This window comes from Salarias fasciatus, chromosome 14 (genome assembly GCF_902148845.1).
Source record: "Salarias fasciatus chromosome 14, fSalaFa1.1, whole genome shotgun sequence".
NCBI classification, from domain to species: domain Eukaryota; kingdom Metazoa; phylum Chordata; class Actinopteri; order Blenniiformes; family Blenniidae; genus Salarias; species Salarias fasciatus.
Window position 1 is genome coordinate 2,353,271 of NC_043758.1, and position 27,422 is coordinate 2,380,692.

A 27,422-nucleotide genomic window follows, 5' to 3' on the forward strand; every position below is an offset into this window, starting at 1 on the left:
GAGAAATGGAACTGGGCCTACCTCCACCGGCCCTGCTTCTCGTTGAGGTTTGTCAGAAGCAGGAAGTAAAAAAAAAAAAACCAAACCCAGAAAGCCCCGCCTCTTTTCTGCTCTCACTGGTGAGCTCACGCTGCGTCACACTGTTGCCATGGTAACTGTGACTGATGCCAGCTCTCCTTGTATGTGGTGCCTTCACTGACCCTGGTCAGGGTTCTAGGGTAAACTGAAGGTCTGGGTCTCGGTTCTGACCTTGGAGTCCCGGCGAGCCCTGCGGTCCCGGAGGACCGTCACCTCCGGCTTTCCCAGGAAGTCCCGGAAGACCCGGCCTACCATGGGGACCTGGTGGGCCCACCACACCTGAAACCAGCCAAACAGAATCTGAGCCGCAGGGACCAGGACCCGCCGGTCTGAAGGTGAGGAACCTCGAGGTCAGTACCCGGACTGCCTGGACCTCCACTGACTCCCGGATCTCCTTTGCATCCCTTCTGTCCTGGAGTCCCAGTGGTACCCGGACCTCCGGGGTCTCCTCGAGGTCCAGGAGGCCCTGAGGAAGAGAACCCGAGATGAAGGACCGCCGCTCTGAGGCCGCCGTCACACACACTCCACACACACACACTCCGTCACGCCAATACCTGACGGCCCTGTGTCTCCAGGAGCGCCTCGAGGTCCAGGTGACCCAGGACCACTGATGGACTCTCCTCTGGTCCCTGAAACCAACAACAAGGTGATCAGGACCAGAACAGACGGCGAGGACCGAGGAGCCTGGTGCCCGGCTCACTGCCTACCTTTGGCACCTTTACATCCTGGACGACCGGGTGATCCAGGCTGTCCCGGGCATCCGGGGTCCCCCTGCAGGCGGGATCGACTGGATCAGAATCGCTCCGGTTCTGGTTCCAGATCTAAAACCAGCCACAGCCGGTCACTGTCTGTCTTACCGGATCTCCGGTCAATCCAGGAAAGCCGACGAATCCTGGAGGGCCCGTTAGTCCTGGTGGTCCAGGAGGTCCTGGTTTACCAGAGGATCCCGGGGCTCCCGGCGGTCCTCCAATCCCTGGAGGTCCATCCAGACCTGGTAAACCTGAGCTACCAGGAGTTCCACGTACCCCTTTATTGCCTGTGGACAGAAGGGGACCCTCAGTCTGAGGAGATCCACTTCAGCACCGGATCTCCTCAAGTCCTTCAGGGACTCTGCTTCAGCTTGGGACGGAGATCAAACAAAGGTGAAAGGTCAAACAAAGGAGACTCTCTAGACCACGGCGACAGCTCAACACGTCCCAGACCCAGACCAGGCTGTCTGGGTCCAGAAGGATCAAGAGACCAACATCTGGGGACGATTAGCAACCTGTGAGAACCAGAACCTGCACTGCTGACCTGGTTCAGGAACCTTCCTCGAGGCCCAGAACCTGCCAGACCAGAACCTGCCAGACCACATGTGACCCAGTTCAAGAGCATCTGTTTACGGTGTAGTGGTCTGACCTCGTGCTCCAGGGAATCCGTTGAGGCCGGGCGGTCCTGGTTTTCCTGGCGGTCCTCTGATGGGGGTGAAGCTGGTGGTTCCCGGAGGCCCCGGGGCCCCTTTACAGCCTGACGGGGGACACACAGAACCAGAGACTGTCAGAAGGTTCATCACAACAAGTCCGGACCTCATAGTGGTCTCTGGAAACACTGCAGTGACCCGGTTCACTGTAGTCTGAATTGGTACGGCTGTTACGTGTTTCAGTGCCGCTGTAGTCTGAAGTTCTGCGCCTGTACGGTGTTTATCTGAGATCCCAGAGAATCACTGGATCAAGGATCAACGTGAAGACCCTGTAGTGTCGTACTGTTGTGACATTGTTGTGGTCCGGCTGTAGACCCGCTGTCGTCTACCTTTCTGCCCTTTGGGTCCTTCACATCCTGGAGCGCCGTCTTGCCCGCTGCAGCCTCTCTCTCCAGTTGTCCCTGGATCTCCAGGGGCCCCGGGCCGTCCCGGACCCCCTGGCCCTCCATCCTGCCCTCGAGGTCCCGTCACACCTGGAAGGGTTGTTGCTGAGCGGCTGTTTCCAGACACTGTCGGAGACCAGCCGAGACAGCAGCTCACCTTTCAGTCCACTGAACCCTGGAAGACCTGCTTCTCCATCAAGACCCTTTGGGCCCTGAGGGCCCAGGTACCCAGGGAAACCTGGAGAGCCTGGTTTTCCAGGATCTCCTCGAGGGCCAAACCCTGGAGGGCCCTCAAAGCCACTGTCCCCCTTCTGCCCCGGGAACCCTGGAAGTACAGGAAGGCGTGGTGACGGAGGTCAGGTCCTCAGCAGAACAGGTGGGCCATCAGGGACCAGGTTACCTGGGGGTCCGATGGGCCCCTGACGGCCAGCGGGGCCTCTTAGACCAGGTGGTCCTGCGCTGCACTGCGTAGGTGTGGGTCCAGGAGGGCCAGTTCTGCCTGGGAGCCCACCGTTGCCGACCCGGCCCGGGGCCCCGGGGAGCCCGGGCGCTCCGGGACTTCCTGCCGACACGGTGAAGAAAGACCCGGTTTGGAACGAGGACCGGTTCAACATGGCGGACCTGGAACCCGGCTCACCTGGCAGTCCGTTTGGTCCCGGAGGACCGGGTACTCCTTTAGGTCCCTGAGAGCCTGGTGGACCTGGAAAGCCGAGAGGTCCTGAGGGCCCGATGATTGAGTTCCCAGCAGGTCCCCGAAGTCCAGAAGAGCCCGGAAGCCCAGGAGAGCCTGAGGTACCGAGAGCAGGACACTGTGAAGACCCTGACCCGGAGGCGGGTTCCAGAGAACCAAGCGGCTCCCGGACCCTCTGAAGAGACTCTACAGGTCTGGGTTCCTCTGGTCTGAACCAGGTTCAAACCTCACTGATCTGGAGATGGACATGATGTCCCTGAACGCCTCGCGGAGAGCAGGTCCTACCTGGCTCTCCGCTGTAGCTGACGCCTTCTGCTCCCTCTTCTCCAGTGTCTCCAACGGAACCTTGGGGGCCTGCGGGGGGAGCGGAGGGAGGGTCAGGCTGAGGCGGGGGTGAGTCCCGACTGACGGAACAGCCATCTTCAGGTACCTGCTCGTCCAGGCGGTCCAAGAAGTCCGTCTTTTCCTTTGTCTCCTTTAGCTCCATCCGGACCAGTGGGGCCTCGAAAGCCAGGAGGACCGGGGAGACCCGGGAAGCCTGCAGGGACCACGGGTGGAGGCGGTGGGCGGAGCCGACAGGTGAGGGCGGTGTGGGGGGAGGAGCCAACAAGGTGGCACTCTTACCTGCATTTCCTGAGTCTCCCTTCTGTCCTGGGGCTCCGGGGTTACGAGGGACACAGGGCAGAGTGTCTCCTGGAGGAGGAGGAGCCAGGAGGGGGGAGGAGGTTTGTGATTGGTTGACAGTGTGGGGTCGACCAATCAGACACCAGCGGCGGCATCAGACAGGAAACTGCGCCTCTCCACCGGGGATGCTTGATTGATTCTTACCTTTAGCCCCCTTTGGCCCCGGGGGACCGGGAAACCCGTTAAGTCCTGGGTTCCCCGGGGCCCCCCGTTCTCCGAATACTCCAACCAGGCCCGGTCCCGTGGCCCCTGGAGGTCCTACAAAGCCCTTGGGCCCCAAGGACCCTGGAGGGCCTTTATTTCCAGGGAACCCGAAGAAGCCTTCACCCTGAAAGACGCAGATTCATCACAACCAGGAGAACCCAGGAGAAGGTTCATAGTCTGATACTGAGTTCCCTGGACTGACCGGAGGACCGGGGTCTCCAGGGGGGCCCGGAGGCCCGTCGAATCCATTCCTCCCTGAGAACCCTTGTCTACCTGCAGACCCTGGAGGGCCTTGGTTTCCCTTCGCACCTGAAAATGACCGAACATTCCAACAGTCCAACAGTCCAACAGTCCAACATTCCACCGCTCAGGACCAATGTTCCAATGTTCTAGACTCTACCAATCAAACACCATGTCGACAGAGAGTCGTGCTGGGATGTATGAAGGTCGCCGTATCAACGACAACACGAAGAAACCGTCCAATAAAAACAACTGACCTTTGACCTCCACAACGATGAAGTCGCCCTTCTGCCCTTTAAACCCACTGACACCTTGAAACCCTGCGAAACCCTGGAAACAAACAATCCATGCCTCTGTTGGTTCAATATTGGGGCAGCAGTTTGGTGGGTCAGTCAGTAGTTTCTTTCATCAGTCAGTAGTTTGGTGAATCAGTAGTTTACTCAGTCAATAGTCTGTAGTAGTTTACCTGCTCAGTTGGTCTTTTTGTGGGCTGTTTGTTAATTGCTCGTACAGTCGAGGTATTTCAGTCGGTCAGTCTGTGTTGTCAGTCAGTAGTTTGGTTGTTTTGTGTTGTTGGATCAGCTGTTCAGTCAGTAGTTTGATTTTTTGGTGTTGTTGGATCAGCTGTTCAGTCAGTAGTTTGTTTGGTGTTGTTGGATCAGCTGTTCAGTCAGTAGTTTGGTTGTTTGGTGTTGTTGGATCAGCTGTTCAGTCAGTAGTTTGGTTGTTTGGTGTTGTTGGATCAGCTGTTAAGCCAGTAGTTTGGTGTTGTTTGGATCAGCTGTTCAGCCAGTAGTTTGATGTTGTTGGATCAGCTGTTCAGTCAGTGTGCGGTCTGTCGGTGGTCTGGTCAGTTGCTCTGGTCAGTGGGTGTGGCCTCCTCAGGTGACCTCCACCCCTGTTAGTGACGTACCTGTTCACCATTCAGTCCCATGTTTCCAGGTCGACCTTCATCCCCTTTCAGGCCTGGGGGTCCCGGAGGTCCTGGAAACCCTGGCGGTCCAGGGTCCCCCACGGGACCCGGGGGGCCGATGACAGGAGCCGGAGGGCCACAGGAGCAGTCCCCTGTCGGTCCTGGAACACCCCGGAATGTCACTGCCGAGTTCCTCCATGTCCTGAGGTGTGTTCAAGTGTCCACAGATGCGTGGGAAAACATGGCCTGAAGCAGCTCATTGTGTCGTCACTGACCTTGCAGTCCCTTGAACCCCTTGACCCCCGGGGAACCCTGTTCCCCTGGGTTCCCAGGCCGCCCCGGTGCTCCAGGTACACAGTAGGAACCTGGAGGTCAGTAAACGACGACATTTTAACGCCGCCGCGAAATGTTGAAATGAACAGAACTGGGTTTTAGTGAAAGGGTCACCTGGGCTCCCCCGCTGTCCTTTAGGCCCCCTGAATCCCGGCTGTCCTGGTTTTCCAGGTTCCCCAGGTGCCGGTCCATCTTTAAAGACCTCGCCTTGGTCTCCTTTGTTCCCTTTGCATCCTGGGACGCCGCGCTCGCCCGTGGCGCCCTCCTTCCCTGAAGACCACAACCAAACCGTAGACGTGAGCGGTCCACGGTGACCTCTGAACCCAGACCGGAACCTTTGCAGCACCGCTGATCATCAGAGTTTCCACTGAGAGTCATCAGCTGTGCTGCTGCCTTGCTCATGAGCTGCAGGAACTGACCTACTGTTGATCTGCCCGGAGCTCCCAGGGGTCCCTGCGCTCCCATCGGGCCCATGTTCCCAGGAGGGCCCCTGAGCCCGGGTTCTCCAGGGTCCCCGATATCACCTGGAAGACAGGGAGTGGGTGTGATGTCATCTCAGCACCGGGACCAGAATCAGCCAGCTGATTGGCTGCAGGGGGTTTACCTGTGTGCGTGACATCATTGTACTGAGGAAGTCCTTTAACGCCTGGATCTCCCATCAGGCCCTGCAAACACACAGACTCATGACACCAGGGACTAGTCCAAGTCCACGTCCTCATCCTCCCGGGTCAGGGTTCAGCTGGAACATCGGCACCGACTGACCTTCGGACCTTCTCGTCCAATCAGACCCGGAAGACCCGGGTTTCCACGGATCCCCTGGAACACAAAAACAGCTGATTTGAGTCTCAGAAAAACAACAGAAGAACCACCTGAACCACGGAGGAACTAGACCTGAACCACGGAGGAACTAGACCTGAACCACGGAGGAACTAGACCTGAACCACGGAGGAACTAGACCTGAACCATGGAGGAGCTAGACCTGAACCACGGAGGAACTAGACCTGAACCACGGAGGAACTAGACCTGAACCATGGAGGAGCTAGACCTGAACCATGGAGGAACTAGACCTGAACCACGGAGGAACCAGATCAGAGTTTTTGAGGAACCAAACCACAGAAGTGAACCAGAGGTTGAAAAAGAACCTACCTTGAATCGTCTTTCTCCAGGCAGACCAGGGTTCCCCGTGAGTCCCTGAGACACAGAAGGAACGTGAGGACTGAGGGTCAGGGGTCAAGGGGAGCCCCCCTCCTGGACTGTTCCAGTAGAACCGAACAGAACCGCGCGAAGAACAATAATTACCCTCGGTCCAGGAAAGCCAATAATCCCCTTCTCTCCTTTTTCCCCGGGGAGTGAGTCCAGACCCTGAAACACCAGAACCCAAACAGAACCTCAGTGTGTCACAGCGGAACCAGTCCAGAACCACAGCACTGCTCAGGTTCACGAGGGGAACCGTCTAGCTGAACTCCGTACCGGCAGACCTGGACCTCCACAGACCCCTTTCAACCCCGGAGAACCCTGAAGAAGAGAACCAACATTAGAACCAAAGAACCTGGTCTTTGAACATCAGGCTGGAAAGAAAAACAAGGACTTGAAATCAGGAACGACGTGTCTACGTCTACAGGAAGTAAACCGACTCCACTTCCTGCTTCTTTTCTTTTTCTTTCTAGATTAACTTTGATGCTTCAGCTCTAAAGGTCTGAGTGTCCATTCTTCCATCCATCCTCCCTTTTTATTAAATTCTTTTTTTCTAAGGTTCCGTTGACTAAATCCTCTCCGTTTGAGTCCGGTGTTCCGGGCGGCCATCTTGGAATAAGTGCTGAGCTCATTGAAAGCGGAGTGAAGGCTTACATGATGGAGGAATGATTTAATCCTGCTTTAGAATCAGAATATAACGGCCACTTCAAAATTAACTTCAATTCCAGGTGATCAGTTTAAACTGAATTAGGTGTTTCCAAGGTGAAGTTTAATCTTTTAAAGCAGGATAAATCTTGTTCAGAGCTGAAGGGGAAATAAAAAAGTAAACGTAGCCACAGGCGTGAGAACGGAGCCTCGTCTGTTATCTTAAGACCGCCCACCTGCTCTCCTTTGATGTACAAGTCTCCTGGAGGGTCGACGATCTCAAAGGGGCCTGGAGGCCCCTGGACGCCCTGGTCCCCCTGAGGGCCAATCACACACTGTCAGCCTGCAGCGCTCCGGGCGGCATGTTAGTGCACGAGAATACAGCGGCTGTAGGGCGCTGCGGGGTGGGGGGGGGTGGGGGGGTGGGGGGGGGGGGGGGGGGTTACCTCGTCTCCTTTCTGTCCAGGAAGTGATCGACCTGTTTGTCCCTGAAACAAACAGAAGCTTGAGGACTTCAGGAGGGAAGCAACACTGAGATTAGAGGTCAGAGGTCATCATACTGTGGCGGTACTTACAGGAGGACCTCGAGCACCAGGCCGACCAGGTATACCCTACACACACACACACACACACACACACACACACACACACACACACACACAAAGTGTCAGATACAACATCTTCAGAGATCTTTATTTAATTATTTTTCAACTGTGATCGACGCCACCATCATCATCGTCTTCCTCACTGTTGGAGCCATTATCATTCCTATATTTGTCCACTAGGGGGACCATGAAGCGTGGAAATGTAATGCAAGAGGGACGGAAAAGTCCCCTGACTGTACGTGTTCCGTGGTCGTGTCAGACGTGTTCCTGTTCAGCATGTTAGTGTTGGGGGTATAGGTGTTGAGGGTGTTAGTGTTGGGGGTGTTCTTGTTTAGTGTGTACCTGTTCGGGAGTGTTAGTGTTTGTGGGTGTTACTGTTTGGGGTGTTCCTGTTTGGGTGTGTCAGTGTTGGGGTGTTCGTGTTGGGGGCGTTAATGTTGGGGTGGTTGTTTCACTTGTCTTAGTGTTGAGGTGGTAGTGTTCCGGGTTACATGTTCGGGTGTGTTGGTGTTGGGGGTGTTCCATGCAGGTGTATTAGTATTTGGGGTGTTGGTGTTTGAGGTGTAGGTGTTTGGGGTGTTTCTGTTTGGTGTGTTGGTGTTGGGGGTGTTCCGTTTGGGTGTGTTAGTGTTTGGGGTGTTAGTGTTTGAGGTGTTGGTGTTTTGGGTGTTACTGATTGGGGTGTAGGTGTTTGGGGTTTTGGTGTTGGGGTGTAGGTGTTGGGGGTGTTAGTGTTTGGGGTGTTGGTGTTGGAGGTGTTCCATTCGGGTGAGTTAGTGTTTGGGGTTTTGGGGGTTGAGGTGTAGGTGTTGGGGTGTTGGCCTTTGTGCTGGACGTGTTGAGGAACTCCATTAAACAGGACCATATGTTGAAGCTCGTCCTGCTGGAGCCCAGCCGGGACTGTCTGTCAAATATCAGTGAAATGCAGCCGAGGACAATAAACCAGTCACCGAACCCAAAGACTGAAGGTGTGGAGTATCGACTGGTTAGTACTGGTTGATCGGCTCGCTGTTAACAGCTGGCCCTCTCCACCCGCGGTAGGAAAACCAACAGGTATCAGTCCAGACTGGGGATGGGCTGTACAGTCATTTTCATCTCCATCATCATCATCATCATCATCATCATCATCATCATCATCATCATCATCATCATCAGCATCATCATCATCATCATCAGGTTGTTGTCACTCACGTTGAAGCCGTCTGGTCCTACAGGTCCTGGACTTCCTGCTGGACCAGGGAGACCCTGTTCCCCCTAAGAACAGAAACCCAGGAGGTCATCAGAACGTCTCCCCTCAACTTTGACCCCTGCTGAAGGAACCACGGATTGAGAAACCTACAAAACAGCAAGTGAAACGCGTCTGGAGCCGGAACTCCTGCTTTGCTGCAGCTTTTTTTCTTTTTCACGATAACTTCTGACTTTTAGTTGTTGGATTTTTGAACTTTGAGTTCATTAGTTTCATTTTTTGTTTGTTTTTCATCATGTTCTCCGAGCGTGAGCTACAACACCCACAGGGTGGAGGCGGGGGTCTCTGGTGGAGAGGGGGGTCACCTGGCGCCCTGATGTGGAGCTCCGTGGCTAAGCTAGTGCCGGCGGCTAAGCTAAAGCCGGTGGCTGAGCTAACAGCTGTTGTGGAGCTCCGCAGCAGCAGGGCGCTGGCTGCTGGGAGTCGGAGGGTTTGAGCAGTTCCAGTTTGGTGTGTTAAACGGGCCGGTGAACTTTGAACCCTGCAGCTTCTTCTTTGTTTGGCCTGGAAGCTAAAGTGACTCGAAACGCCACCGTGTGGTGCCAGCTGACATTCCAAGCTCATGTCGGTTGGTTTTTCACACATTCTGCCGCTCAGGTTCCGGATATTTGAAATGTTTCTGTCGAAAACGGTGACACTTCCAAGCTTTTACATGAAAACGAAGCAACGAATCACGGAAGAGGATTACAGGTGAACCGCGGCCAAAGACGACATTTATACAAAACACTGTGTTTATGTTTGGGTGGAGACAGGAGGGCTGGGCCTCATGGCAAGACGGTGGACTCTGGATATGGTGGCTTCTGGTAAGTCATCACGTGACTACAGCGATTGTGTGTGTGTGTGTGTGTGTGTGTGTGTGTGTGTGTGTGTGTGTGTGTGTGTGTGTGGACCTGCAGACCAGGCACTCCGCTGGCTCCTGGGTCTCCCTGTGGGACACAAACACAGAGATGAGCGCGGGTGTTTGCCGCCGTCCGGCTCCTCTCCGGCTCCACAACGTACCGTCACTCCAGGAATCTGGATGTAGAAGATGGCCGGAGCTCCAGGTGGTCCCTTCAGTCCTGGAAAGCCCTGCGGGACCCAACACTGTTACCATGGCGACGACATCCCACTGCACCGGGAAGACAGATGTCTGACGTTCTGACCGGGTCTCCGTCAGGTCCCTGCTCCCCAGGTAGCCCGGCTGGACCTTGCTCTCCTCTGGTCCCGTTGCATCCGTCCACGCCCGGGAAACCCGGGCCTCCGGCAGCTCCCGGGTGTCCCTGGAGAGACAGCCACAGGACCACAGTGTGACATCACAACCGGCCAATCAGAGGAGCCGAGAGGGCGGAGGGGGCGGGGCTACTCACCGGAACGCCCTCCAACCCTGGAAACCCGGTGACGCCCACCACTCCCTGAGAGCAAACACAGCAGGAGCAGAGCGTCACACTGCAGCACAGCCAGGGACAGGGAGGGGGGGGCGGGACTAGCCAGATGATGGTGGGGTTAAATATCTGATGGGTAGGATTAACTGGGTGGGATGGGTGGGATTAACCAGATGGCTGGTGGGATTAACCAGATGATGGGTGAGATTAGCCATTTGATGGGTAGGATTAACCAATTGATAGGTTTGATTAACTGGGTGGGATGGATGAGATTAACCATCTGGTGGGTGGGATTAACTAGTTGACGGGTAGGATTAACTGGGTGGGATGGGTGGGATTAACCAAGTGGGATGATTGGGATTAACCGTCAGGGATGGGCCAAGTGCGATGGGTGGGGTTAAACAGCTTGGATGCATGTGACTAACCAGGTGATGGTGGGATTAACCAGGTGATGAGCGGGATTAACCAGGTGATGGGAGGGATTAACCAGGTGATGGGAGGGATTAACCAGGTGATGGGCGGGATTAACCAGGTGATGGTGGGATTAACCAGGTGATGGGAGGGATTAACCAGGTGATGGGCGGGATTAACCAGGTGATGGTGGGATTAACCAGGTGATGGTGGGATTAACCAGGTGATGAGCGGGATTAACCAGGTGATGGGAGGGATTAACCAGGTGATGGGCGGGATTAACCAGGTGATGGTGGGATTAACCAGGTGATGGGCGGGATTAACCAGGTGATGGTGGGATTAACCAGGTGATGGTGGGATTAACCAGGTGATGGTGGGATTGATTATCTGTGTGTTTGGTGAGACTACCCAGGTATGATTGGCCTGATAAAGCAGCTGTTATTGGTGGAATGAACCAGCTGTGATAGGATTGGTGAGATGCTGCTGGGTAGAGTAACCGGGTGTGAGCGGCCGGGTTAACTCGCTGTGCCTGCTGGGATTAACCAGGTCAGGTTAGGCAGATTAAACCAGAGAAAATCAGATGATTCACCAAGTCTCCTTTGACCCCCGACCCTCCAGTTGGGCCCTCGTCTCCTCGGTGGCCCTTCTGTCCCGGAGGCCCCTGAGGGCCCGGAAAGCCCGGCGGCCCCTGAGGGCCCTGCTGGCCCAGAGGCCCCGGAGCCCCCTGGAGAACCAGAACCAGAACACAGAGCCAGCATCAGAGGAAGACCTGGACCAACAAAACTAACTGTGTGTGTGTGTGTGTGTGTGTGTGTGTGTGTGTGTGTGTGTGTGTTCTCGTATTTCTATCCTTGTTGGGGCCAAATGTCCCCACAAGGATAGCAAAACGTGGAACGACGTGCCTTGTGGGGACCTTTTTTCCGGTCCTAAGTAGGAGAAACAGTGTTTTCTTGACCATGTTGTTGTTACTGAAAAAAGTAAAAGTGCAAAAACATTTCTTTAGGGTTAGGCTTTGTTGTGGTGTGGGTTAGGGTTAGGGTAAGGGTCAGGGTTAGGGGCTAGACATGAATGGGAGTCAATGGACGGTCCCCACGAGGATAGAAATACGAGACTGTGTGTGTGTGTGTGTGTGTGTGTGTGTGTGTGTGTGTGTGTGTGTGTGTGTGTGTGTGTGTGTGTTTGGACAGCTGAGGACAGCAGACAGGCACGGAGGATTGTGGCGAGGCGTCTGTCTCCATGATTCACACACACCAACGATTTCAGAGAAAAGACAACCGAGAGCAGAGATTACAGCTGTCACATCTCATCACACAGACACACACACGCACACACACACACACACACACACACACACACACACACACACACACACACACACACACACACACACAGTGTCACAGTCTATTCCACCTTTTGAGTGAATGTTTAGTCGCTTTGGCCCAGATGTGTGTGTTTAATCTTGATGTGTGTGTGTGTGTGTGTGTGTGTGTGTGTGTGTGTGGAATCTCCTGACTCAGCTGGTGGTCAAGATCTAATTTGACAAATTCTTCAGCAACACTCCTCCAGTGTCATTACAGTGTCTGTGTGTGTGTGTGTGTGTGTGTTGTGTGTGTGTGTGTGTGTGTGTGTGTGTGTGTGTGTGTGTGTGTGTGTGTGTGTGTTGTGTGTGTGTGTGTGTGTGTGTGTGTGTGTGTGTGTGTGTGTGTGTGGAATCTCCTGACTCAGCTGGTGGTCAAGATCTAATTTGACAAATTCTTCAGCAACACTCCTCCAGTGTCATTACAGTGTCTGTGTGTGTGTGTGTGTGTTGTGTGTGTGTGTGTGTGTGTGTGTGTGTGTGTGTGTGTGTGTGTGTGTGTGTGTGTGTGTGTGTGTGTCTGTGTGTGTGCGTGTCTGTGTGTGTGTCTCACCCTGGCTCCCTTGGCTGGGAAACACTGACAGGTGGAGCAGTCCCGCCCACCACACCTTTCTGTAGACTTACCGCCCTGCGAACCAGAGAGGTGAAGGTCAGAGACTCGCCACGGTGTGTTTCATCACGGTGTGTGTTTGGTTACGGTGTGTTTGGCCACAGTGTGTGTTTGGTCACGGTGTGTGTTTGGTCACAGTGTGAGTGTGTGTTTGGTCACGGTGTGTTGGGTCTCAGTGTCTCTAGTAAAGGAGTTGCTTCTTCTTCACATGGTTTGTCTGGACAGACGACCTGCTGGACCTGGGGCAGGACCAGGACAATAAACAGGGGCAGAACCAGGATCAGAACCAGAACCACAACCAGGACTAGGACCAGAGGTTCTGCAGCCCACCGGAGGACAGATCCTGAGCGTTTTCAGAGTCTTCAGTGACTCTGGCCGCCGCCGTTCAGTAAACGGACCCAAAAACTCCACAGAAGTTTAGAATTTTATTTCCATTTTAGTTTTGACTGATTTTCTCATTTCTGTCAAAACAAACTCACCAAACCTCAGTTCAGGCTGCGCAACAACCCGATGAAGAAAAGAAAATCCTGCTGGGAACTCCTTCTGTCGCTATCCGGGGTCCTGAACAATGTCCGCGTGGTGCGTGAGTTGGTCGGTCAATGGACCGGGTCACGGCGGCGGCAGTCCTAGCAGGGACGCCCAGACTTCCTGTCCCCAGACTTCCTGTCCCCAGACTCTTCCTCCAGCTCCTCTTCCAGCGTCCACAGTCCCAGAGACACAGTCCCTCCAGAGGGTCCTGGGTCGTCCCCGGTGCCTCCTCCTGGTGGGACATGCCTGGAACTCCTCCCCAGGGAGGCTCCATCCTAAGCAGATGCCTGATCCTCCTCAGCTGCTCCTCTGGATGTGGAGGAGTAGCGGCTCTACTCCGACCCCCCCCCCCCCCCCCCCCCTTGACATAGCCCCTCCCCTGGTGATGTAGCCCCTCCCCCTGTTGACATAGCCCCTCCCCCCAGTGACATAGCTCCCCCTATCTCTAAGGGAGCGCCCAGCCGCCCTACAGACGAAGCTCATTTCAGCCACTTGTATCCGGATCTCATCCTTCATCACCATCGGTGAGGGTGGAGACGTCGACTGACCGGTAAATCGAGACCACAACGGACCGAAACGACGACGGCATCACTGCAGCCGCCAAAGGTCCGACCCTCATCGCCCCTTCGGGCTGAACCCCACCAGGCTCCATGGGCACAGGCCGGTCCACCAGGCATGCGAGCCCCAACCCCCGGTCTCACTGCAGGGTGGGGCCTCAGCGGGGCAATGCCGGAATAAGTATCCACCTTTGACTTTATTCCTTTCGGGCCAGGTCCTCCTGTTTGCCATGGAGGACCCGACCTGGGGCATAGAGGCCCAGACAGCATGGCTCCTGGGACCATGTGGGCTCCCATAATCCCCCACCACGTTAAGCTGGCAGTTCAGGGGGGGGTCCACTTCTCCCCAGCATCTTCTTATAGTCTTTTAGTCAGTTTTTACAGCTACCGATCTCCTGCATGTACGTTGTTTTACATAAAATCACATGAATGAAGTAACACACAGCTGTTAGAAATGCTGTAACAATTTTTCCAAAACGTCTGAGTCTTTTGTCAAAATATATATGAAAACGGCCCTTATTGGTGTTCCTCAGGGCTCCATTTTGGGGTCTTTGAAAAGCACTTTGAAGTTCAGACATAATGAAGACTCGCAGGCCACAGTGTAGCGGTCTCTGGGGGTCAGAGGTCGTTACCATCTGAGGTCTGAACAGAACATGACTGGAACTTTGAAGGTTCGGTTTAAATCTGAAATATTTTTTATAAATGAAAACAGAGCGATGAAATTAATGCTCAGACAGAAAGTACTCAGGGCTGTAAATGGCAGTTCAAGCTGTCGCATGTTGAACGGGAAACAACTGGAACACACCTGCTACTGCAACACACCTGGAACACACCTGGAACCACATCTAACACACCTGGAACACATCTGCTACTGCAACACACCTGGAACACATCTAACACACCATCTAACACACCTGGAACACACCTGCTAACACACCTGGAACACACCTGCAACACACCTGCTACTGCAACACACCTGGAACACACATGGAACACACCTGGAACACACCTGGAACACATCTAACACACCTGGAACACACCTGGAACACATCTAACACACCTGGAACACATCTGCTACTGCAACACACCTGGAACACATTTGCTACTGCAAGACACCTGGAACACATCTAACACACCTAGAACACATCTAACACACCTGGAACACACCTGGAACACATCTAACACACCTGGAACACACCTGCAACACACCTGCTACTGCAACACACCTGGAACACACATGGAACACACCTGGAACACATCTAACACACCTGGAACACACCTGGAACACATCTGCTACTGCAACACACCTGGGACACATCTAGAACATATCTAACACATCTGGAACACATCTGCTAACACACCTGGAACATACCTGCTACTGCAACACATCTGGAACACATCTAACACACCTGGAACACATCTTGCTACTGTGTGTTGGGGTGTACAGAGGTGTGTAGAGGTGTGTAGAGGTGTGTTGTGTTGGGGTCTGTAGAGGTGTGTTGTGTTGGGGTGTGTTGTGTTGTGTTGGGGTGTGTTGTGGTGTGTTGTGTTGAGGTGTGTAGAAGTGTGTTGATTTGTGTTGAGGTGTGTAGAGGTGTGCTGGGTTGTGGTGTGTAGAGGTGAAGAGTTGTGTTGTGGTGTGTTGTGTTGTGGTGTGTAGAGGTGAAGAGTTGTGTTGTGGTGTGTTGTGTTGGGGTGTGTAGAGGTGTGTAGAGGTGTGTTGATTTGTGTTGAGGTGTGTAGAGGTGTGTTGTGTTGGGGTGTGTAGAGGTGAAGAGTTGTGTTGTGGTGTGTTGTGTTGGGGTGTATTGAGGTGTAGTGAGGTGTGTAGAGGTGTGTTGAGGCAGTGTTGTTTTCGTCAACGACAACAACGAAAATATTTCGTCGACGCCCCTTTTTTCCGTGACTAAAACGAGACGTGACGAGCTAAAAATATCTCTTTAAAGGCGGAAATTTGACGAGACGTATCTGTTGTTTTCGTTAACGAGAGGAGATGAAAATGTCGGTATTATATTTTATCAAAGTAAATAAAAACAAATGCGATTCCACCAGCTTGTTCACACACCTGGTGTGTTTACTCGAGAGCTGTGACGTTCAATGAACGAGTCGTTCGTACGACGAGAGCCGGTTCACAGCTGTCTGAGAGCCGTTCCTTTGTGCAAATAGTCCACGCTTCCTTCACGTGTCTCCTGAGTGTCTCCTGAGTCCAGCTGTCACCGCTGCTTTCATATGAACGACTGAGTTTCAGTTTTGTGCCACTCGCTGCTGTCACCTGAACGCAGCAGCTAACTAGCGGAGGAGAAGTATGTAGAAAGCGGAGTGGAGCCGGTGTTTTGTTTCTGGTTTCTCTATTAACTGGCGACTGGGTTTCCTTCACATCCCTTGTTATTGGTAGATGTTAAAAACCACACAAAAAGCCGTGTTGGACCTTTTAAGAGTCTGATTTAAACATTGACTGCTACTAGCAGCAGCAACAGGAAGTGCAGTCACCAGTTAACAAGGAAACCAGATAATTTAAAACACCGCTTTATTGGAGGTTTTAGCAGTAGAAAACAGCATAAAATGCTCAGTCAAAGGACACGTAGCAGCATTTTGAAGCTCATCTCTGGGGACGACATTCAAGGTAAACCACAATGTAATGTGTGTCACAAAAATGTCTCTTAAATCCGGGTCATCAAACAAATGAAACCACCAGATGAAAACTCATAACCGACAGTAACAGAGTCAGATGTCAGAAAATAAGGGCCTGACTCCACACTGATGAGGCTGATGTCTCCATCAAGGAGCCAGTCTTTTGGGAAACTGTTTTAGATTGTTTTGGTAAATGACTGAACTGTGAACTTCCCAGACCACCAAGACTGTCTCCTAGGGGACCAAACTGGGTTACCTCATTTAAACAGGTATATCAAACTAGACTAATACTATCAAGTGTAGAAATGACTAAAATGTGACTAAATCTAATCAGCATTTCATCCAAAAGACGAAAATTAATTTAAAATAGGCTGCCAAAACAACACTGTGTAGAGGTGTGTTGTGTTGTGTTGTGTTGTGTTGTGTTGTGTTGTGTTGTGTTGTGTTGTGTTGTGTAGTTTAGTGTTGTGTTGTGTAGAGGTGTGTTGTGTTGTGTTGTGTAGAGGTGTGTTGTGTTGTGTTGTGTTGTGTTGTGTTGTGTTGTGTTGTGTTGTGGTGTACAGGTGAACAGGCAGCAGCTGGTCTTGCTGGACAGACAGCAGTGAAGCAGTGATGAAGCGGGGGATGAAGCGGGGACGAAGCGGTGATGAAGCGGGGGATGAAGCGGGGGATGAAGCGGGGGATGAAGCGGGGGATGAAGCGGGGACGAAGCGGGGGATGAAGCGGTGACGAAGCACGGACGAAGCGGTGATGAAGCGGTGATGAAGCGGGGACGAAGCGGTGATGAAGCGGGGATGAAGCGTGACGAAGCGGTGACGAAGCGGGGATGAAGCGTGACGAAGCAGTGACGAAGCGGTGATGAAGTGGGGACGAAGTGGGGATGAAGCGGGGACGAAGTGGGGACGAAGTGGGGACGAAGTGGGGATGAAGCGGGGATGAAGCGGGGACGAAGCGGGGACGAAGCGGCGATGAAGCGGGGACGAAGCGGGGATGAAGTGGGGATGAAGCGGTGATGAAGCGGGGATGAAGTGGGGACGAAGTGGGGACGAAGCGGGGATGAAGCGGGGACGAAGCAGGGACGAAGCGGCGATGAAGCGGGGATGAAGCGTGACGAAGCGGGTGACGAAGCGGGGATGAAGCGTGACGAAGCAGTGACGAAGCGGTGATGAAGTGGGGACGAAGTGGGGATGAAGCGGGGACGAAGTGGGGACGAAGCGGGGACGAAGTGGGGACGAAGTGGGGACGAAGCGGGGATGAAGCGGGGACGAAGCGGGGACGAAGCGGCGATGAAGCGGGGACGAAGCGGGGATGAAGTGGGGATGAAGCGGTGATGAAGCGGGGATGAAGTGGGGACGAAGTGGGGACGAAGCGGGGATGAAGCGGGGACGAAGCAGGGATGAAGCGGCGATGAAGCGGGGACGAAGCGGGGATGAAGTGGGGATGAAGCGGTGATGAAGTGGGGATGAAGTGGGGATGAAGCGGTGATGAAGCGGGGACGAAGCGGTGATGAAGCGGTGATGAAGCGGTGATGAAGCGGGGATGAAGTGGGGACGAAGCGGTGATGAAGTGGGGATGAAGCGGTGATGAAGTGGGGATGAAGCGGTGATGAAGCGGGGATGAAACGGGGATGAAGCGGGGACGAAGCGGTGATGAAGCGGGGATGAAGCGGTGATGAAGCGGGGACGATGCGGTGATGAAGCGGTGATGAAGCGGGGACGAAGCGGTGATGAAGCGGTGATGAAGCGGGGATGAAGCGGGGATGAAGCGGGGACGAAGCGGTGATGAAGCGGGGACGAAGCGGTGATGAAGCGGTGATGAAGCGGGGATGAAGCGGGGATGAAGCGATGATGAAGCGGGGATGAAGTGGGGATGAAGCGGTGATGAAGCGGGGATGAAGCGGGGATGAAGCGAGGATGAAGTGGGGATTAAACTCATTAAACTCCTGTTATTGTCTAAAACTGAAGCCATCGTAGGGAAAAGGACGGAGTGGGTGTGTCGGTTTGGCTCTCAGGCTTTTTCCAGATTTCTACCTCCAACATTTCAGAGTTAAAGCGCAACTCGATAAAATCATCTTCATTTCATCTTCCAGTTGAGTATCTAAATGTCTAAAGGGCTGAACGGGGACTTGTTTGGTGTTGTGGGTCGTAGAACCTTTCTCTTCAAATTCTGGTTCTCATGTTCTCAGTGTGGTTCTCTACACCGTACAGTCCAGTGTGACTGCAGTATGATTACAATATTCACAGTATCACAGTGTTATACAGTAGGGCTGGGCGATATAGCCGAAAACTTAAATCTCGACTTTTTTTTTTGCTTGAAATCCGATAAACGATTTTAATCGATTTTTTTTCTGTGTAAAGGAGCACAATTAAACTATTCTAATCAAAAATAGGATCTTTTATTGAAAGCCAAAACGTCAGCATTTAACTGTAGCTATAAGCAATATAGTTATTACTGAGGTCATTTTAACAAAAACACTTGCATTGGCGCTGCATTGAAATAAAGATATAAAAGGAAAACTGGAGAAAAAATAAACAATTTATAAAAAATCCCACACAGATCAAATTTAAGCGCAGACAAAACACACAATTTAAGTTACATTTTCATTTTTATCATACTGTAAATCCTCTAATAATGACCTGTATTCCATTAAAAACCCGTCTCCTTCAATGACCGGGTGCGTCTCTGAAGAAAGCTCATTAATTAATTTCTTTTTTGGTCCTTTCTTTTTTTCTGTGAAGCGCTACGGCGCTGTACTGACAGTAGTCTGTGCTACAGCACCATCCTCCTGGTATGGCGACTGTGTTTATTACACGCGTCCGGTAAAAATGGCGGAGTGGCAGAAAACATTAAACTCAATGTTGAGATTTTATTTTTTTCAAATTGATTGAAAAAATAAAATCGAATTAATCGAATTAATTCGATATATCGCCCAGCTTTATTATACAGTATAGTCTACCTCGAAGGGGGATCATTTTATTTAATTTTATTTTATTTTAATTACAGCAGGAAATGCATTGTTCACTCTGATGCAGTTTCTGTGTTTGTGTTTTGTATTTGCTCAGTGTTCAGCAATATCCTGTGATAAAACCCGTAACTCACCTGCTGCTGTAACACAGCTGTCTACCTGCAGCCCCACTCAGCTTCAGACAGCAGAAACACACACACACACACACACACACACACACACACACACACACACACACACACACACACACACACGTCCATGTTGAGACAGTGAGGAATGTAAACAGCGTGCGGAGGCTGATAACGGCCCAGGAAGCAGACAGACGGACTGTTATCAGATGTTGTCAGTGACAATCACAGCGAGGAGCTGCGATCTTCATCACGTTCACACTCCTGTACGAGACGTTCAGGTACACTGTGGAAAACTCAGACACGCACCTTGCCCCACGCTGTGGAAAACAGCTTCACTGCTGCAGCTCTGGGGTACGCTTTCAACTCTCTTATTTACCTCTGCCAGGAGGTTATGTAATAATGTCGGTTTGTTGGTTGGTTGGTTGGTTGGTTTGTTAGCAAGATCCCGGAAAAAGTAATGGACGGATTGCAATGAAACTTTGTGGAAAGGTGAGTCTTGGGCTAACTTAGAATTGATTCAATTTTGGTGATGATCCGGATCACTGTCTGGATCCAGGAATTTTTTAAATGATTCTTTGTCATTGAGAGATAGGGAGTCTTTCACATGGTTGGGCAGGCCCGCCGACAGGGGGCGACAAATGCCTGGTTCACACAAGACGCGCCGCTTTCAACGCGGAAGTGAGAAGCGCCGCGCACCGACTGTCAGATCGGCGCAACTGTTAACCTATCTGACGCTTCATACAAGAGGTGCGGGACAGCGCCACATGCGTAGCGGCTCGCGCCGTGGACCGCGGCCGCTCCGCTCCTCTCTATTTTCTCCGCGAGCCGCGCGCCGTGCACCGCCAGTTGTAAAGCTGGACCGAGCAGATCGCACCACACAGGAAGTCGGAAACGGAAAATACGAGAGAATCCAGTCAATTAAAATGAAGTAAAATTAATTATGCTGCTTTTCGGTTTTCCTTTTCAGATAAACACACACACACAGGGAGAGAGGGCGACAGGGTGACAGAGAGAGGCACCGCAACCCGATCACAATGTTGTGTGATTATATATATATGATTGTTGGTGACTGATTTGAGCTGCGGCGGAGGTCTGCGCTTTCTGAGTGACACATTCTAGTTTTCCCCTGTTTCCATGGAGACGGAGCTTTTAGAGAAGCTCCACCTTGTGAGAGGTTTTGAAAAAGTTAAGTTTTCAGTGACTCATTTCTCAGTTGTTTTGAATGAGACCATCCAGGAACCAACCAGGAACCAACCAGGAACCATCCAGGAACCATCCAGGAACCAACCAGATACCATCCATGAACCAACCAGGAACCATCCAGGAACCAACCAGGAACCATCCAGGAATCATCCATGAACCAACCAGGAACCATCCAGGAACCATCCAGGAACCAACCAGGTACCATCCATGAACCAACCAGGAACCAACCAGGAACCATCCAGGAACCATCCAGGAACCATCCAGGAACCAACCAGGTACCAACCAGGAACCATCCAGGAACCAACCAGGAACCATCCAGGAACCATCCAGGAACCAACCAGGTACCATCCAGGAACCATCCAGGAACCAAAAAGGAACCATCCAGGAACCAACCAGGAACCAACCAGGAACCATCCAGGAACCAACCAGGAACCAACAAGGAACCATCCAAGAACCATTCAGGAACCAACCAGGAACCATCCAGGAACCATCCAGGAACCAACCAGGTACCAACCAGGTACCATCCATGAATCAACCAGGAACCATCCAGGAACCATCCAGGAACCAACCAGGAACCAACCAGGAACCATCCAGGAACCATCCAAGAACCAACCAGGAACCATCCAGAAACCATCCAGGAACCAACCAGGTACCAACCAGGAACCAACCAGGAACCATCCAGGAACCATCCAGGAACCATGCAGGAACCAACCAGGTACCAACCAGGTACCATCCATGAACCAACCAGGAACCATCCAGGAACCATCCAGGAACCAACCAGGAACCATCCAAGAACCAACCAAGAACCAACCAGGAACCATCCAGGAACCAACCAGGAACCATCCAGGAACCAACCAGGAACCATCCAGGAACCATCCAGCAACCATCCAGGAACCATCCAGGAACCAACCAGGAACCATCCAGGTACCAACCAGGAACCATCCAGCAACCATCCAGGAACCAACCAGGAACCATCCAAGAACCAACCAAGAACCAACCAGGAACCATCCAGGAACCATCCAGGAACCAACCAGGAACCATCCAGGTACCAACCAGGAACCATCCAGCAACCATCCAGGAACTAACCAGGAACCATCCAGGAACCAACCAGGAACCATCCAGGTACCATTCAGGTACCATCCAGGTACCATTCAGGAACCATCCAGGTACCATTCAGGTACCATCCAAGAACCAACCAAGAACCATCCAGGACCCATCCAGGTCTGAATGTGCTGACCTGTTCATCAGTTTCTCCTAAAAGTTTCCTGAAGTTTGACTCCGGTGTGTGAAGCTTCAACCAGACTTTTCCGTCAAGACGATGGTTCTGCGTCTGTAACCAGTTTGTTGTGGTGCAGAGAAAAGAGGGAGTCCAGGAAATCCTCTGTCCTCTGTCACCACTGCAGGAGACGAGGACGTCTTTTGTCCTCTTATGGTCCATCTGTCTTTCTCAGCGGTGGAGACTCACCGATGTTACTGAAAAGGTTGACTGAGAAGTTGTCCAACTATTTCACCATGATGGTTCTGAGGGGTGTTCCCAGACGATGGTTCTCGGAGGTGTTCAGAGACGATGGTTCTCGGAGGTGTTCCCAGACGATGGTTCTCGGAGGTGTTCCCAGACGATGGTTCTCGGAGGTGTTCAGAGACGATGGTTCTCGGAGGTGTTCCCAGACGATGGTTCTCGGAGGTGTTCAGAGACGATGGTTCTCGGAGGTGTTCCCAGACGATGGTTCTCGGAGGTGTTCAGAGACGATGGTTCTCGGAGGTGTTCCCAGACGATGGTTCTCGGAGGTGTTCCCAGACGATGGTTTTGTTGTTGATTCCATGCAGTGGAAAGCTCCCTCTCCTCACCGCTGGCAAGTTCTGCAGGAGGCTCTTTATCCCTGGTCACCTCATTGACCTTTGACCTCATTAACCTGTTGTTCTGCCGTTCGGTGACGGAGTGTCAGCGGCTATCGGCGGATCGGCCGCAGCTCAGGACTGTTTTCGGTTGAAATGCCGCCTCTGGAACGTTCTCGTCTCATATTGACACCTTACACAGCGTCCCAACTTTTGTGGCGGCGGTCAGCGGCCGGAGCGAGCCATGTGACCCCGGCGCAGATCCCACAGCCGCCGCACTGTTGATGTAGCCGCCGTGTTGTCTTTGCTGGCCGGGCCCCAGACGGAGCGTTTCCCAGCAGGCAGTGCTGTTTTTGTAGCGCCACATTCCTCCGGCGTTGTGTAAACCAGGTTATCAGCGGCGCGGCGGGCGGAATGCGGCTATCGCTTCATCTGCTGCTGCCGCCGCTCCGTTCCGAGGGTCTGCCGGCGCTCCCGGTCCGCCGCCATCCGCCCTCCGTCATCCCTCCTCCATCCTCATCCTCCCTCTATCAGTCCTCCTCCATCATCCCTCCATCCCTCCTCCATCCTCATCCTCCCTCTATCAGTCCTCATCCTCCTCCATCCTCTCTCCTCCTCCTTCCCTCCAGTGTTTCTCAACATGAGGGACAAATAGACACAAGGACACATAGAGAAGGAGACACATGGACATGAGGACACAATGACTGCTGGACATAAAGACACGTGGATGTGAGGACATGTTGATGCTCCTGCTCCCCCCAACAGCCACAAGCTCCGGACAGCTTCCCAGCTCTGACTCACTGAATGTGGATCTGACCTTTAACCTCAGAGGGGGACAGACAGAATCCGGCTAGGTCCAGGAACCCCTAGGGGGAGGACAGACAGGGTTCGATTCAGTCCGGGACCCCCTAGGGGAGAGGATGGATAGGGTCCAATTCAGTCTGGGACCCTGACGGGGGGAGGATGGACAGGGTCCGATTCGGTCCAGGACCCCCTCTGTTGGACAGACGGGGTTCAATTCGGTCTGGAACCCCTTGAGGGGGACAGATGGGGTCTGGCTCGCCTTCAGAAGGGCAGAGTGAGGGTCCGGGATCACAGATTGGAAACCATGGGTCTGCTCTCCTCTCCATAATAATTTGATGTCATCTTGTCCCTCATAAATGGACAAGACTCACACTGTTGGGTTTTTGCGGAGGATCTGGACCTACAGAGCAGCAGGTGGTCTACAGGTGAACCGGGCCTCCATAACTAGCTCCTGTGCCGCCTGGTTCTATTCCTGCCTTGCCTCTCAGCGGTTGTGCTCTGCTCTCTGAGCGGTCTGAGTGGACGTGTGTGAAGCCGGGTTGTGTTTGGAGGTGTGGACTCACCGTGAGGACGGACGGAGGAGCGCTCAGCACCACCAGCATCCACCTGCGGAGCCACAGTCAGGTGCTTCAATTTCCCAGGACACACGAAAGCAGCACGGCGATGCCTTCACTTACCACAGCCAGGTGAGTCTGAGGGGGGAGGGGCCAGACGCCATGCCACCCCCGGAGTCCCGCCCACCACGTCTGCGTCTGCTCTGACTCCGCCTCCCAGCCGCTCTCAGCCAATGAGGACGCTCCGGCGCTGGCGGTCGTCCTGCGGGGACAATGTGAAGGGACAGAAATGAAGATGCCCATCCATCCATCCATCCATCCTTCCATCCAAACCTGGATCTGTGTGCTCAGGCACAACATGCAAACTCCACACAGAGGCCCGGGCTTGAACCCGGAATCTCTTAAAGTGAGGCAGAAAGCCACCCGCTGCTGCACCCCCTCAGCCCCGCTCCTATAAATCAATTTCACACCAAAGGCACCGTGGTGAAGGATGGACGGATGACTGACGGTTCGTTTCTCCGCTGGTCTCTGATTGGCTGTTCACTGTGACGTCACAGACCCGCAGCCTTCTCCAAAAGGTCCGAAAACCCAGAAAGTTAAAACAAATAGAAAAAAACACGATCTTCAGCTCTTTTTTTTTTTTTTATTTTTTTTTTTAGCAGATTTAAACGAACTTCGGAGTTTTAATCCTGTGAATAAAACATAAATGCAGATGAACGAGAAGCAGCAGCAGGTTTTGCCTCAGCCGGCAGCCAAACTCCAGTCAGACATCAAATCTAGAACTTAAAGCCAGAACTTCAACTGTTCTGCACTTGCTCCTGCGTCTCGCGCCCGCAGCGGCGTCCCGTTACTCCTGAGTAACGCAGTAACGGGTCAATAGAGGTGGTCGGCGGCGGGGATCAAAGGGACGGAAAGGTGCGCTTTACCTGCTCGTGTGGTCGCTCCGCAGCCTCACGCGCTCTTCATGTCGGGGGAACGGAGAGCGAAGTGCAGGCGCGCAGAGCCCCGCGACAGAGCACGTCACGCGGCGTCACGCACCTGCGGGAGCTTCCGGGGCGGGGTTGAAAATAAAAGTAGCAGTGAAAAGCGCCGTCCAGCCAAGGTCGGTTTGAAAATAAGAAAAACTGAATTATTATTGGCCAAAAATGAATCAGAGCGACATGAGTCAATGAGTTAGCCTTCAGAAGTCACATGAAACCAGCTTCTGACCAGGATAAACAGCCTCAAACCGGGATAAACAGCCTCAAACCAGGATAAACAGCCTCAAACCGGGATAAACAGCCTCAAACCGGGACAAACAGCCTCAAACCGGGATAAACCCGCCTCAAACCATAAACCAGGGAACTGTTTCAGTTCTTTTTGCCTGCTGAGCTCAGCTCGTCCGTTCGGAGCAGTTTGGGGTTCAGCGTCTGAAGGTTTAAAGCCGGTTAAACCAGGATAATCTGGGTTCAATCAGTAAATTTGGCGTTGTAGTTCTCCAGACCAACACAGATCTCCAGACTGTGTTTTCCAGGTCTTGGTCTTAACCCGGTTCTGGTCCAGATGGTTTTGATTCCAACACTAATTGAAACAGTTTAAATCAATTTACCAATGAAATTATGTTTGATTTGAGATTGAAGCGAAAAATAGAATAAAAAATCTTTCTTTTAAAAAGTTTCATTGACATTTATTGACTCAGTGAAGCTTTTTCAATGCATTTTAACGTGTCTCGATGTGTTTTAATGTTTTGAATCTTTAAAGTTCCTTGACAAACAGACAGGAAGAGGTTTGTGCTCTTATTTTGAAGGTGGGACTCTGGGTTCTCTGCTCAGTGTTGCTGATTTGATCTTTCTGGCCGGAGTCTCCATCCCGCACCGGGCTGCTGAGTCCGAGAGTCAAATCTACTGCAGGGAGCCGCTGCTGGACCGACCCGACCCGAACCCCCCCGAACCGGCTCCAGCAGAGCGGGAGAGGCCGTCCCGGCAGAGAGCCCCCCTCCCCGGGTCTGTGCGCTCCAGTCCCGGTCTGTGCGCTCTTCTGCGGGTCTGCGCGCTCCTCCGGGTCTGTGCGCTTCTCACCGGGTCTGCCCGCTCCAATCCCGGTCTGCGCGCGCTCCTCCGGGTCTCTGCGCTCTGCTCCGGGTCCGCCCGGTGTGGACCCCCACCCGGATGGAGCCTCTCCCCCCCGCCCGGCTGCTGCTGGTCCTGTTGCTCGTGCTTTACTCCACCGGCCCGGCGCGCGCTGAGAAGGTGAGTGTGCGCGCCCCGGTGACAGAAGTGTAACTTTTATTGTTTCTGATAAAGAATAATCAGTCAGTATTGAATGGCTCAGACAGGTTCATCACTCTGTGCGTGCATGCGCGGGCGCGCGTTGCCATGGAGACAGACTGGGAGTCCCTCACGGCTCAGCACTGGGTTCCCTGCAGAACAACTCCTGCTCACTGTCTTTTCTGCTTTTAAAATGTGAATTTCCAAAACTGTCAGAATCTTTAAAAGTAATTTTATTGATCAGAGTGTTGGAGTGTTGCTGATGATCTGAATTAACTGGTGTCCGTGTTAACTTGTGACCAGCACATTTTGAAAACCGACTGAAACTTGTCGTCATTCTAGCGAACGTAGATTTTCTAAAGTTACAGTAAATGTATAAGTTTAGAGTCTTTAGTGAGTCTTACTTTAACATCTGCTGCTTCCAGCATGTGTTTTCAGGAATCCGTCACTCGTTAACACGGGAACCAGTTAATCCAGAACACCGGCCGGGCGGTCTGCTGGTCGTCTGGCACCGAGCTCTTTCAACAGCTGGCTCCATCTCTCCTCCAGGGTTTGTTCTCTCGGGTTTTCTATTGAAAAGGTGTTTCTCAGCCGCCGTCCAGCTCTGCGATGTTCTCAGTCAGAGTTGTGCTGCTTCGGAGGATCTCCGGCTGGAAACAGTCATTAAACTGGTAACGAACAAACCAGCAGCATGAACTCATCATGTCGCCACGCGATAATCATCGTAGCTCAACTGCTTTCGGTGGATTCTGCTGCACCACAAACAGGGTCCCAGACCTTAGGTTGGGAACCATGGGGTCGCCGAGTTCCCAAAACGAAGCTCAGGATGTCAAAACTAACAGATTCCCAGAACGCAGACAGAACCGGGCGGTTAGCGGCGGAACATTCCTCCAGGAGGACGGAGGCTCAGGGTTCAGGGTTACATTCTTTATTCAAACCTTGTTTATTCAACGTTCGTTCAATTAAAGTTTGATTATTTAAAGTTTGTTTAGTTAAAATTTGTTCAGTTGCATTTTCTTCAAATAAAGATATTTTATTTGAAGTTTATTTATTCAAACTGTTGAGTTCAAGTTTGTTGGTTGAGAGCAGAAAACGAGGCTGAGAGACAGAGAGACAGACAGACAGACTCAGGCTGTTATTACAGCCTATTGTCCTCATCTGATGGCAGAACAAACACACACACACACACACACACATGCACACACACACACACACACACACACACACACACACACACACACACACATGCACGCACGGAGGTGTAAGGAGGTCATGAGGGTCGGCCATGTTTCCACACAGTGTGCAGATAGCGAGCGGGACATGTTGAGGCTTCCCCTGGTTATCTTGTCTTCTCTGCGTCTCCTTGCCTCGTCCCCTGTGTCTCCTGGTCATCTCCTGGTTGTCCCCTGTGTCTCCTGGTCGTGTCCTGGTCGTCCCCTGTGTCTCCTGGTCGTCCCCTGTGTCCCCTGGTCGTCCCCTGTGTCCCCTGGTCGTCCCCTGTGTCCCCTGGTGGTCCCCTGGTGGACAGCGTCAGGAATGCAGACAGGCGTGCC

At 52.7% G+C, this 27,422-nt stretch overlaps 2 protein-coding genes across 4 annotated transcripts in view; one reads left to right on the forward strand and one right to left on the reverse strand.

Annotated features, from left to right (window-relative positions):
• col4a4 (collagen, type IV, alpha 4) overlaps positions 1–24,613 on the reverse strand; it is a 31,196-nt gene extending 6,583 nt beyond the window's left edge. The window contains exons 1-38 of one of the 2 annotated variants that reach the window (XM_030108234.1): positions 24,550–24,613; positions 23,747–23,885; positions 23,633–23,675; positions 12,358–12,432; positions 11,037–11,171; positions 10,022–10,066; positions 9,818–9,934; positions 9,675–9,743; positions 9,566–9,601; positions 8,621–8,683; positions 7,400–7,435; positions 7,271–7,312; positions 7,061–7,141; positions 6,456–6,500; positions 6,285–6,347; positions 6,132–6,176; positions 5,748–5,801; positions 5,590–5,650; positions 5,405–5,509; positions 5,100–5,255; positions 4,928–5,017; positions 4,653–4,813; positions 3,997–4,069; positions 3,702–3,808; positions 3,440–3,623; positions 3,236–3,304; positions 3,042–3,149; positions 2,897–2,965; positions 2,558–2,707; positions 2,321–2,482; positions 2,078–2,245; positions 1,867–2,010; positions 1,477–1,584; positions 936–1,114; positions 786–849; positions 633–707; positions 437–544; positions 250–357 (exon numbers count right to left, since the gene is read on the reverse strand). In XM_030108234.1, the coding sequence (XP_029964094.1) occupies positions 250–357; positions 437–544; positions 633–707; positions 786–849; positions 936–1,114; positions 1,477–1,584; positions 1,867–2,010; positions 2,078–2,245; positions 2,321–2,482; positions 2,558–2,707; positions 2,897–2,965; positions 3,042–3,149; positions 3,236–3,304; positions 3,440–3,623; positions 3,702–3,808; positions 3,997–4,069; positions 4,653–4,813; positions 4,928–5,017; positions 5,100–5,255; positions 5,405–5,509; positions 5,590–5,650; positions 5,748–5,801; positions 6,132–6,176; positions 6,285–6,347; positions 6,456–6,500; positions 7,061–7,141; positions 7,271–7,312; positions 7,400–7,435; positions 8,621–8,683; positions 9,566–9,601; positions 9,675–9,743; positions 9,818–9,934; positions 10,022–10,066; positions 11,037–11,171; positions 12,358–12,432; positions 23,633–23,675; positions 23,747–23,787 (3,439 nt within the window). In that variant the 5' untranslated portion in view covers positions 23,788–23,885; positions 24,550–24,613. Of the gene's footprint in view, positions 1–249; positions 358–436; positions 545–632; positions 708–785; positions 850–935; positions 1,115–1,476; positions 1,585–1,866; positions 2,011–2,077; positions 2,246–2,320; positions 2,483–2,557; positions 2,708–2,896; positions 2,966–3,041; positions 3,150–3,235; positions 3,305–3,439; positions 3,624–3,701; positions 3,809–3,996; positions 4,070–4,652; positions 4,814–4,927; positions 5,018–5,099; positions 5,256–5,404; positions 5,510–5,589; positions 5,651–5,747; positions 5,802–6,131; positions 6,177–6,284; positions 6,348–6,455; positions 6,501–7,060; positions 7,142–7,270; positions 7,313–7,399; positions 7,436–8,620; positions 8,684–9,565; positions 9,602–9,674; positions 9,744–9,817; positions 9,935–10,021; positions 10,067–11,036; positions 11,172–12,357; positions 12,433–23,632; positions 23,676–23,746; positions 24,275–24,549 lie in introns of those variants that run through there. The other variant, XM_030108233.1, reaches the window with a different exon arrangement.
• Positions 24,614–25,434: 821 nt separating this feature from the next.
• Positions 25,435–27,422, forward strand: part of col4a3 (collagen, type IV, alpha 3) — a 37,482-nt gene continuing 35,494 nt past the window's right edge. Inside the window, exons 1-2 of one of the 2 annotated variants that reach the window (XM_030108236.1) lie at positions 25,435–25,674; positions 25,715–25,851. In XM_030108236.1, the coding sequence (XP_029964096.1) occupies positions 25,771–25,851 (81 nt within the window). In that variant the 5' untranslated portion in view covers positions 25,435–25,674; positions 25,715–25,770. Of the gene's footprint in view, positions 25,852–27,422 lie in introns of both variants that reach the window. The other variant, XM_030108235.1, reaches the window with a different exon arrangement.